Consider the following 12,284-nt stretch of genomic DNA (forward strand, 5'->3'; position numbering starts at 1 on the left):
CCATTTTGATCAGATCAGTGTACACACATATAGTTTAAATAGTCAAGTAGTTCAAAGTTTATTATGGAAAAAAATCTAGGCCCAACTCCCCACAATTTCCTACAGAGGCAACTTTATTTTTTTTAACATTTTAAACTCTTTTCTTTAAAGTATTTATCTCCCTATTACTAAATACTATGAATATACTGCTCCTTGTTGAGTTTCAGTTTGGGCATTACTGACTTTATACGATGGAAGATGAGGTGGTAGCTCTCTTTCACCCTCTCCATTCACTAAATCCAAGCACACTTCCCTCAACTAATTATATCATCATTTTGTTGAGATCAGTATCCAGTGTCTGCATTATCAGAACACTGTTGAGCCATGTAAAATACTATAGTTATGTTTTCTCATAGCACAACTTTTTTATATCCTTTGTCTTGTTTTCTCATTGCTTAGTTTTCCTTAGATATATTTACCACAACTAACCCCCATCCTCTCCTGGAGTCTAAATCTTCTCACCTTGTGTTCCTGAAGATCTCTGATTTGCTCTGCTCTGCACTGGTTCCTCTCTGAGTTGCTCTTATCCTTATCATCATTCTAGTTATTCTCTTTATCCCTATCTTGTGTTGACTCTCCTTATTTCCAGATCCTTTGTCTTCCATTTTTGTGATTTACTCCTACATTTTGGAGGAATCCATTCTCCAGGAGCTCTGAGAGAAAACTGGTGGGAGGTAAATGTGTTGAGTCATTGCATATCTGCAAATGCATTTTTTCTCTCCTTGCTCTTAATTGATAGTTGTCTGGATATAGAAATCTAAAATGAGTGTTCTTTTCTTTCAGAAGTGCTGCATTGCCTTATAGCCATTGTATTGAACTTGAGAAATTTGATGCTATTCTGATTTTTAATTGATGGTATGAAATCTCTCCCTTTTTCTTTTCTGGAGGCTTTTAGGGCCTTTGGCTTCCCATCACCTTTTGCAATGAGTAGTCTTAGTGTGGGACTATTTTCCTCTAGTAAGCTGGGTATTTGGGGGATCCTCTTAATCTGGAAACTTGTGTCCTTAATTCTGGGAAATTTTCTTCAATTATTTCTTGAGTGATTTCCTCTATTATTGTCTCTTTCCTTTCTTTCCAGAGTGGTTATTGTCTAGGTATTGAACCTACTGGACTAATTCCTTAGTTATCCTATTCTCCCCTCTGTCCCTACCACCGATTTTCTTTTTCTTTGTTTTGTGCTGTGTTCTGGGAGATTTCCTCAACTTCATCTCCGAGTCCTCCCATTATGTTTTTCAGTTCATATCATATTTCTAATTTCCCCAAGCTGTTTTTTTCTTTACTAAGTAATCTCTTTCTCTTTTTTAGAGCATGCATGTGAGTGGGGGGGAGGGTACAGGGAGAGGAAGAGAGAGAATCTCAAGCCGGCTCCATGCCCAGCAGGAGCCCGACATGAGGCTTAGTCTCAGGACCCTGAGATCATGACCTGAGCCAAAATCAAGAGTTGGATGCTTAGCAGACTGAGCCACTCAGGTGCTCCCCATATAATCGCTTTCTAAAAATAGTGCCCTATTCATGTTTCACGAATGTCATATTTTAAAAATAAGTCTGGTTTACTGAGGTATAATTTATATGTGGTAAAACTGACATCTTTGAGGCGTACACTTTGAGGTGGTTTGACAAACATATGTAGTCATGTAATGAGTATGACAATCAAGATATAGAATATTTCTTTCACTTCTGCAAGTACCCTTGTGGCCCTTTGTAGTCATACACCTCCCTCATCCTAACACCTAGCTCCTGGCAATCACTCATCTGGTTTTGCCTGCATCATTTTGCCTTTTCCAGAAAGCCATCTAAATGGAAGTATAACATATGTAAAGCCCTTTTCTTCAGGCTTCTTTCACTCCATAAAGTTCTAGAGATGCATTAATGGTGTTGAGCGTATCAGTAGTGATTTCTTCTTACTACCGAGTAGTATTCCATTGTATGGAGGTACTACAGTTTATCTATTCATCAGTTGATATAATTAGGGTTATTTCCAGGTTTCAGCTACTACAAACAAAGTTGCTATAAACATTTGTGAATAAGTCTTTATGGGTTACATGATTTCATTTGTCTTAGGTAAATACCTAGGACTGGGATTGCTGAGTCATAGGACAACTACATAGTTCACTTTATATGAAACTGCCAAGCTCTTCTCCAAAGTGGCTGTACCATTTGCACTGCCAGCAGTGTATGAGGACTTCAGTTTTTCCATGTACTCACCAACACTTGGTATTATCAGTCTTTTCAATTTTGGCCATTCTACCATATCTTGTTGGTTGCTATTAAAATATTACTGAGGAGAAGGGGGGGAAGGTGGCGGAGAGTAGGGGACCCTAGTTTCGTCTGGTCCCTGAAATACAGCTAGATAGCCATCAAATCATTCTGAACACCTGTAAACTCAACCTAAGAAAAGAATTGCTGCAATTCTACAAATACAACTACTTTTTGCAAGGTGGGAGGTGCAGAAAAGTGAATCTGAGGCAATATATTGGAAGATAAGCCCTGGGGAGAGGGAGCCTCCGTAAGCTGGCACCGGAAAGGGATATAGCAGTGGAGAGGAAAATCAGAACTTTTTAAAGTCTGCTCTGGTAGGGAGATTACTGTCTGAAAGGCACTCGGGTGGCGAAATGGGGTGGAATCCTAGGTGGGACACTGTGGTCTTAGGATCCCCAGGGTCACAGAAAGAAAGGGGGTGCCTGAGTGTGGCAGAGTTCCCAGGAATCAGAGCGGGGAAGCCGGCTGCAATCAGCGAACCCGGGCACTGGCTTTCTGCTCAGTGTTGCCACAAATCTTGAAGTGCCGCACGTTCAAGTGACCGCTCTCCGAGTGGGGGCCCAGCAGGTGACAGAATCCTGGCGAGACCCTCTTCCTTCCCCTGGGAGGAACAGCACAGGTGTGTGCTACAGGAGTCTGCAGGGTTTGGAGACTCGAAATGGGGCCACATGCCTGAGATAAAAACACTCAGTTACAGGCTGGGAGAGCAGAGTGTGGATGGAGACCAGGGAGACAGGAGTGATTGAATGCTTTTCCCTAAGGGTGCACTGAAGAGTGGGGACCTCAATCTTTCATCTCTGGGGCTGGAGATTGGGGCACCGCCATTTTTATTTCCATCTCTAAAGTTGTGCAGAAAGCCTTCAGGGAACAAAAGCCACATAGAGCAATCGGGAGCCACACTACAGACTGCCAGGGACCTAATCAGTATGGACATAAATAAGATGATGGAACTAGAGTTCAGAATAACATTTATAAAGGTACTAGGTGGACTTGAAATAAACATTGTAGACACTAGAGAATTCCTTTCTGGAGAAAGAAAAGAACTAAACTCTGATTAGGTCAAAATAAAAAAGGCTATTAATGAGATGCAATAAAAAATAGAGGCCCTAACTGCTAGGATAAATGAGGAAGAAGAGAGAATTAGTGATATCAAAGACGAAATGATGGAGAATAAAGAAGCTGAGAAAAAAAGGGATAAACAACTACTGGATCACGAGGGGAGATTTTGAGGGATAAGTGATGCCATAAAGCAAAACAATATTAGAATAATTGGGATCCCAGAAGAAGAGGAAAGGAGGGGCAGAGGGTATGTTGGAGCAAATTATATCTGAGAACTTCCCCTAATCTGGGGAAGGAAATAGGCAGTCAAGTCCAGGAGGCATAGAGAACCCCCCTCAAAAGCAATAAAAATAAGTCAACACCTTGACCATACAATAGCGTAACTTGGAAAATTTCAGAGACAAAGAAAATCCTGAAAGCAGCGTGGGACAAGAGGTCCTTAATCTACAAGGGTAGAAACATAAGACTGCCAGAAGACCTATCCATAGAGACCTGGCAGGCATGATATATTCAGAGTGCTAAATGGGAAAAATATGCAGCCAAGAATACTTTATCCCCCAAGGATGTCATTCAGAATAGATAAGAGTTTAAGAGCTTCCAGGACAGAAAGAAACTAAAAGAATTTGTGATCACCAAAACAGCTCTGCAAGAAATATTAAAGGGGATCTTTTAAGGGAAGAGAACGCACAAAAGTAACATAGACCAGAAAGGAATAGAGACAATATACAGAAACAGCAACTTTATAGGTTATACAATGGCACTAAATTCATATCTTTCAATAGTCACTCTGAATGTAAATGGGCTAAATGCTCCAATCAAAAGACACAGGGTATCAGAGTGGATAAAAAAGCAAGACCCATCATATGCTGTCTACAGGAGGCTCAATTTAGCCCAAGATGCCTCCAGACTGAAAGTGAGGGGGTGGAAAACCATTTATCATACTAATGGACATCAAAAGAAAGCTGGGGTAACAATCCCTATATCAGACAAATTAGATTTTATTTTTATTTATTTAAGATTTTATTTATTCATTTGAGAGAGAGAGAGACAGCCAGAGAGAAAGGGAACACAAGCAGGGGGAGTGGGAGAGGAAGAAGCAGGCTCCCAGCGGAGGAGCCTGACGTGGGGCTTGATCCCAGAACGCTGGGATCATGCCCTGAGCCGAAGGCAGACGCTTAACAACTGAGCCACCCAGGCGCCCCCAGACAAATTAGATTTTAAACCAAAGACTGTGATAAGAGATGAGGAAGGACACTGTATCATAATTAAAGGTCTATCCAACAACAAGATCTAACAATGGTAAGTATTTATGCCCCTAATACAGGTACAGCCAATTGTATAAACCAATTGACAAAATTAAAGAAACTCATTGATAATAATACAATAATAGTAGGGGACTTTAACAACCCATTCACAGCAATGGACAGATCATCTAAGCAGAAGATCAACAAGGAAACAAGGGCTTTGAATGACACACTGGATCAGATGGACTTCACAGATACATTCAGAGCATTCCATCCTAAAGCAACAGAATACACATTCTTCTCAAGTGCACATGGAACATTCTTCAGAATAGTTCACATACTGGGTCACAAATCAGATCTCAAGCAGTACCAAAAGACTGGGATTATTCCTTGCATATTTTCAGACCACAATGCTTTGAAACTTGAACACAATCAAAAGAGAAATTTGGAAAGAACTCAAATACGTGGAAGTTGAAGAGCATCCTACTAAATAATGAATGGGTCAACCAGGAAGTTAAAGAAGAATTTAAAAAAAAATTATTGAAACAAATGAAAATGAAAACACAGCTGTTCAAACCTTTGGGATGCAGCAAAGACGGTCCTAAGAAGGAAATATATAGCAATACGAGCTTTCTCAAGAAACAAGAAAGGTCTCAAATGCACAAACTAACATTACACCTAAGGGAGCTGGAGAAAGAACAGTAAATACAGCCTAAAACTAGCAGGTGAAGAGAATTAATGAAGATTAGAGCAGAAATCAATGAAATAGAAACCAAAAGAACAGTAAAACAGATCAATAAAACTAAGAGCTGTTTCCTTTAAAGAATTGATAAGATCAATAAACCTCTGGCTAGACTAATCAAAGAGAAAAGAGACAGGACCCAAACAAATAAAATCATGAATGAAGGAGGAGAGGTCACAACCAACATTGAAGAGATACAAACAATTACAAGAACATATTATGAGCAACGATATGCCAACAAATTAGGCAATCTGGAAGAAATGGATGCATTCCTAGAAACATATAAACTACTAAAACTGAAACAGGAAGATATAGGAAGCCTGAACAGACTCATAACCAGCAAGGAAATTGGAGCAGTAATCAAAAATCTTCTAACAAACAAGAGTCCAGGGCTGGATGGCTTCCCAGGGGAATTCTACCAAACATTAAAAGAAGAATTAATATCTATTCTTCTGAAGCTGTTTCAAAAAATAGAAATGGAAGGAAAACTTCCAAATTCATCCTATGAGGCCAGCATTACCTTGATCCAAAACTAGATAAAGACCCCACCAGAAAGGAGAATTACAGATGAATATCCCTGATGAACATGGATGCAAAAATTCTCACCAAGATACAAGCCAGTAGGATCCAACAGTACATTAAAAGAATTATTCACCACGAACAAGTGGGGTTTGTTCCTTGGCTGCAAAGGTGGTTCAATATCCACAACTCAATATGATACACTACATTAATAAAAGAAAGGACAAGAACCATATGATCATCTCAATAGATGCAGAAAAAGCATTTGACAAGTACAGCATCTTTCTTGATTAAAACTCTTCACAGGGTAGGATAGAGGGAACATACCTCAATATCATAAAAGCCATATGTGAAAAGCCCACAGCAAATATCATTAGCGAAATAACAAAACTCTTAGTTTTCCTCCTAAGGTCAGGAACACAGCAGAGATGTCCACTCTCACCACTGTTGTTCAACGTAGTACTAGAAGTCCTAGCCTCAGCAATCAGACAACAAAAAGAAATAAAAAGCATCTGAATTGGCAAAGAAGAAGTCAAATTCTCACTCTTCATGTATGACATAATACTCTATAAGAAAAACCCAAAAGACTCCACCCCAAAATTCCTAGAACTCATAAAGGAATTCAACAAAGTAGCAGGATATAAAATCAAAGCATAGATATCAGTTGCATTTCTAAGTACACACAATGAGACAGAAGAAAGAGAAATTAAAGAATCAATCCCATTCACAATTGCACCCAAAACCATAAGATACCTTGGAATAAACCTAGAAACCAAAAGAGGTAAAGGATCTGTACTTTGAAAACTAGCGAATACTCATAAAAGAAATTGAGGAAGACACAAAGAAATGGAAAAACATTTCATGCTCATGGACTGGAAGAACAAATATTGTTTAAATGTCTATGCTACCTAGAGCAATCTATACATTCAATGCAATCCCTATCAAAATACCATCAACATTTTTTCACAGAGCTGGAACAAATAATCCTAAAATTTGTATGGAACCAGAAAAGACTCTGAATAGCCAAAGGAATGTTGAAAAAAAAAAAAAAACAACCAAAGCTGGTGGCATCACAATTAAGGACTTCAAGCCCTATTACAAAGCTGTAATCATCAAGACAGTATGGTACTGGCACAAAAACAGATACATAGATCAGTGGAACAGAGTAGAGAACCCAGAAACGGACCCCCAACTCTGTGGTCAACTAATCTTTGACAAAGCAGGACAGAATATCCAATGGAAAAAAGTTTCTTCAACAAATGGTGTTGGGAAAATTGGACAGCCACATGCAGAAGAATGAAACTGGATCATTTTCTTACACCATACACAAAAATAGATTCAAAATGGATGAAAGACCTAAATGTGAGACAGGAATCCACCAAAATCCTAGAGGAGAGCACAGGCAGCAACCTCTTTGACCTGCCAGACATGTTTCTAAAGGCAAGTGAAACAAAAGCAAAAATGAACTATTGGGACTTCATCAAGATAAAAAGCTTTTGTACAGCACAACTAATGAATCATTGAACACTACATAAAAACTTATGGTGTACTATATGCTGGTTAACTGAACATAATAATAATAAAAAAAAGCTTTTGCACAGCAAAGGAAACAGTCAACAAAACTAAAAGACAGCCTACAGAATGGGAGAAGATATTTGCAAATGTCTTATCAGATAAGGGCTAGTATCCAAAACCTATAAAGAACTTATCAAACTCAATACCCAAAGAACAAATAATCCAATCAAGGAATAGCCATGGGGGCGCCTGGGTGGCGCAGTCGCAGTCGTTAAGCATCTGCTTTCGGCTCAGGGCATGATCCCGGCGTTCTGGAATGGAGCTCTACACCAGGCTCCTCTGCTGGAAGCCTGCTTCTTCCTCTCCCACTCCCCCTGCTTGTGTTCCCTCTCTTGCTGGCTGTCTCTGTCAAATAAATAAATAAAATCTTAAAAAAAAAAAAAGAAATAGGCATGGACATTGGGAAGGGTATGTGTTGTGGTGAATGCTGTGTATTGTGTAAGACTGATGAATCAGAGACCTGTACTCCTGAAACAAATAATACATTATATGTTAACATTAATAAAAAAATCAAAGTTACAATAATACTAATAAAAACAAAAACAAAACAACAACAAAAAAACAAGAAATAGGCAGAAGACATGAACAGACATTTCTCCAAAGAAGACATACAAATGGCCAACAGACACATGAGAAAATGCTCCATATCACTTGGCATCAGGGAAATACAAATCAAAACCACAATGAGATACCATCTTACCTTGGTCAGAATGTCTAAAATTAGTAAGTCAGAAAATGACAGATGTTGATGAGGATGCAGAGAAAGGGGAACCCTCTTACACTGTTGGTGGGAATGCAAGCTGGTGCAGCCACTCTGGAAAACAGTATGAAGGTTCATCAAAAAGTTGAAAATAGAGCTACCCTATGACCCAGCAATTGCGCTACTGGGTATTTACCCCAAAGATACAAATGTAGGGATCTGAAGGGGCATGTGCACCCGGTGTTTATAGCAGCAATGTCCACAATAGCCAGACTATGGAAAGAGCCCAGATGTCCATCAACAGATGAATAGATAAAGAAGATGTGGTATATAAATATTCAATGGAATATTACTCAGCCATCAAAAAATGAAATCTTGCTATGTACAATGACATGATTGGAACTAGATGGTATTATGATAAGTGAAATAAGTCAATCAGAGAGATAATTATCATATGATTTCGCTCATATGTGGAATTTAAGAAACAAAACAGGAGCATAGTGAAAGGGAGGGAAAAATAAAATAAGATGAAATCAGAGAGTGAGACAAACCATAAGAGACTCTTAATCATGGGAAATAAACTGATGGTTGCTGGCTGGGGGAGAGAGATAGGGGTTGGAGTAACTGGGTGATGGACATTAAGGAGGGCACATAATATAATGAGGACTGGGTGTTATATAAGACTGATGAATCCCTGAACTCTACTTCTGAAACTAATAATACACTATATATTAAGTAATTGAATTTTAATTTTAAAAAAGCAATGAAAAAAAGAAAAAGAACATTAAGTGCTGTAATAACCAGTTTTTAAAAAACAGTATTAAATCTTATAAATTAAATGCAGTATATGGCATTTAATGTCCAGGTAAATATTTAAACAATTATCATCAAATACTGTAGTCATCAGAATTTTCCACTTGCTATTTGCTTTATCATTTGTATTTTATAACAATGATATATTTAATTGTAAGATTATTTTTATGGACCTTTATATTTCCAAATATTTAATATCCTATATTATGCTAATTGCATTGGACCTTTATATTTCCAAATATTTAATATCCTATATTATGCTAATTGCATTAAGTAATTAAAAAGTAGGCTTACAAAAAATATTACTGATACATATTTTTAAAGTTTTTTTCTCCCTGTATAGTTTCTGTTTCCTTCAGGTTGCTCTTTACTCTTTTTGTTTCGATCTTGAATTAATTGCATTTTTCAAAAGCTTAGTGATCCTTGGCTGTCTGGCACATTTAAGAATGAGGCGCTAAAAATTTGTTGGGAGGTCTGAGCTCACGTGTGGAGCTCATCCTCCATGGGCTTTACTCTAAAGTCTGGGCTGATCATATTCCCCAGAGAAGGATCTTTCAGGTTTTGCTCTAGCATTATCTGGCCTGGAGGGAAGATGGTTTCTCTTTCTAAATACTTTGAGCAATATATCTGGTTTTGAACCTCATTGCCTAGCTTGTACTATATATCCATCTCTGAATCAATTACTCAGGCTGAGGGCTGGAGGACATTGGGCAGACCTAGGTCACCTTCTCAACCTTGGGGGAAGTGGGATTTAGCCATATCCAGCTTATAAGAACTAAGATGGGGAAAGGATTTATTCTCCAAAGGAAACCCAAAATATTGCAGCTAGAGGAAGGGGAAATACGTGCTGGACAGGCAAAACCAAAAGATGTTCACTCTTTGAAGGTTGTGTTGTATTAGTGGAAATTAAATGGAAAACAATGCTTTACATATATTTCAGTCAACAGGATTACATGCTGGTCCCCAAATGTGCTGTATGTTCTGCCTCAGGCTCCATTCCCTCATTCATAATGTCCTTTCCATTTGATTGGCATCCTCATTCCCCATCTATATCAAATTTATATTCTTTCTTCGAGTCCCTCCAGAAATGCTACCTCCTTCTTGAAACTTTACCTGTGGGTGTTTCTTCTCATAAGCCATTGGATCTAATTATTTCATAAAAATCCATTGCATAACACTGGTCTTACCACTGCAATCACTCCCACTACTGGATTAAGAGCCCAGTAAGGTAGAAACTGTGATTTGCATCCCTTGAATATGGTGTTTCTTTTTTTTATATTATAATAATATTTTTTATTATATTATGTTAGTCACCATACAGTACATCCCTGGTTTTTGATGTAAAGTTCGATGATTCATTAGTTGCATATAACGTGATGGGTAGTAAGGAGGGCACGTATTGCATGGTGCACTGAATATGGTGTTTCTATTCTTAACATAGGAATTCCATGTTAGGTGCTCCATAAATGTGTGTTGAACGGGAAAGTATGATTCCTTACCATTTATTTGGTAAAATATGCTTAGTTTTATATGCTTCAGTGGTTTACAGTGTCCAATTATATACTTGGCAAACTTAAAATGATTGCAGAGACAAAGAACATTGCTAGAGCCTTTAGTGCTTTTGCATATATTTAGCTGATGTTTTTAAATACATAAAAAGCAACACACAATGGATCATTATTAAGTAGTTGATTTCTTTCTGGCAACATATTAGAAAAGTTCTGGAGAAAAGTTTTGTGTAACTGGTTATTGGATACAACAAATGCCCAACACAGCAGTTGGCACATGGTAGGTACTCAATGAATAGCAGTTGAAATAAGTATTACTCTGTGTTGTGTCTTGACAAAGCTTGTAGAGTTTTCTTTCCCTGTGCTATTAAATGACCTTTCTTGTTTTAACCAAAACAGAACACTCTTGGGGGTTTCTGCAAAGATTTCATATTGTTGCTTATCTCTTTTTAGTCATGGGACCCTACGTGAGAAAAGTCCTGTGTGATGAGCTGGGGGCTCCAGCCAACTCTGCAATAAACTGTGTCCCCTTGGAAGATTTTGGAGGGCAGCATCCTGACCCAAACCTGACATACGCAACAACGCTTCTGGAAGCTATGAAAGGAGGAGAATATGGATTTGGAGCTGCATTTGATGCTGATGGGGTAAGTAGGAAATGTTCCTGCCTGCTGACTCCTTTACCGTGAAATAAGCCAAGCATTGGAAGCGAGAGAATTCATGGAGCTGGCTGATACGTATGGGGGATTTGAACCCTAACTGGTTCTGCATCTGCTTTTCCTTTTAATGGCTCTTCCGTATTGCAATTAAATAACTTTTACTTTTCTTAGTTCCAGGGTAGCATTATGTTATAAAAAGGTTATTTCTTTTAAAAATATCCATGCACCAGATCTTTATTTGGGGTTGGTTTTGTTAAAACCGCCATGTTAAGGAACTAGGTATTTCGGCAATAATTCTTGTTCTCCATTATATTTTGGGGATAGTGTGAGATAAGTATATGGAGGCTACTGAAGCTTGAGGCAGTCATCCACATTTCAACAGGTGGGACACATTTCTGACTGTGTCAAGGTCCTGGACCCTACAATACTCAGAAATTTAAAAGAAGGTTTCTCATGCCCTCCTTGACTTCATTCAAGTTGTTTTAGGTTGTTTAAATATAGGGTGGTGGGAAGAATATCTTGGGGTGATTATGGGAATGGGGTGCTGGCTGCAGATGCCTCTGTCTGATCCTTTTCACACATTCCTTCTGGCAGGACCGTTACATGATCCTAGGCCGAAATGGCTTCTTTGTGAGCCCTTCTGACTCCCTGGCCATCATTGCTGCCAACCTCTCTTGCATTCCATATTTCCGTCAGATGGGGGTTCGAGGGTTTGGGAGGAGTATGCCCACCAGCACGGCCCTGGACAGGTAAGCAAGGATGTCGCCGTGAAGAACTTCATAGTAGGTTTCTGATGTCAGTGTCCCCTTAGCTGTCACTCATTCTCCCCTCCTCTGGTGGGAATTGGGGGAGGTATGGGAACCTAAAGGCATGTACAGCATACTTGGCAGGGGCATGAAGAATCAGGTGGCCTGAACTCGATTCTTGGTTCTGCCATTTCTTAGCTGTGGGAACTTGAGAGACATGGGTTCTCTGGGCCTCATTCTTTTTTGCCAGTCTTTTTTATTTTAGCAATTCCAGTGAGTGCAAAATATTATTTCCATTTTTAAAAATTGAAGCAAAATTAACCTAGAGTGTTATATTAGTTTCAGGGGTACAATATGAGTCAACAATTGTATACATTACTCAGTGCTCATCACAACGAGTGTGCTCTCGATCCCCTTCACCTGT

The 12,284-nt window shown here is 38.8% G+C and overlaps 1 protein-coding gene across 1 annotated transcript in view; it reads left to right on the top strand.

Moving 5' to 3' along the window:
* The window catches only part of PGM5 (phosphoglucomutase 5), a 184,566-nt gene that overhangs the window by 31,562 nt on the left and 140,720 nt on the right, over nt 1-12,284 (top strand). The window contains exons 5-6 of the mRNA XM_045772609.2: nt 10,912-11,102; nt 11,709-11,863. Of these exons, the coding sequence (XP_045628565.1) occupies nt 10,912-11,102; nt 11,709-11,863 (346 nt within the window). The remainder of the gene's footprint in view (nt 1-10,911; nt 11,103-11,708; nt 11,864-12,284) is intronic.

Source organism: Ursus americanus, chromosome 34 (genome assembly GCF_024610735.1).
Source record: "Ursus americanus isolate L20-20 chromosome 34, mUrsAme1.1.p, whole genome shotgun sequence".
Lineage (NCBI taxonomy): Eukaryota > Metazoa > Chordata > Mammalia > Carnivora > Ursidae > Ursus > Ursus americanus.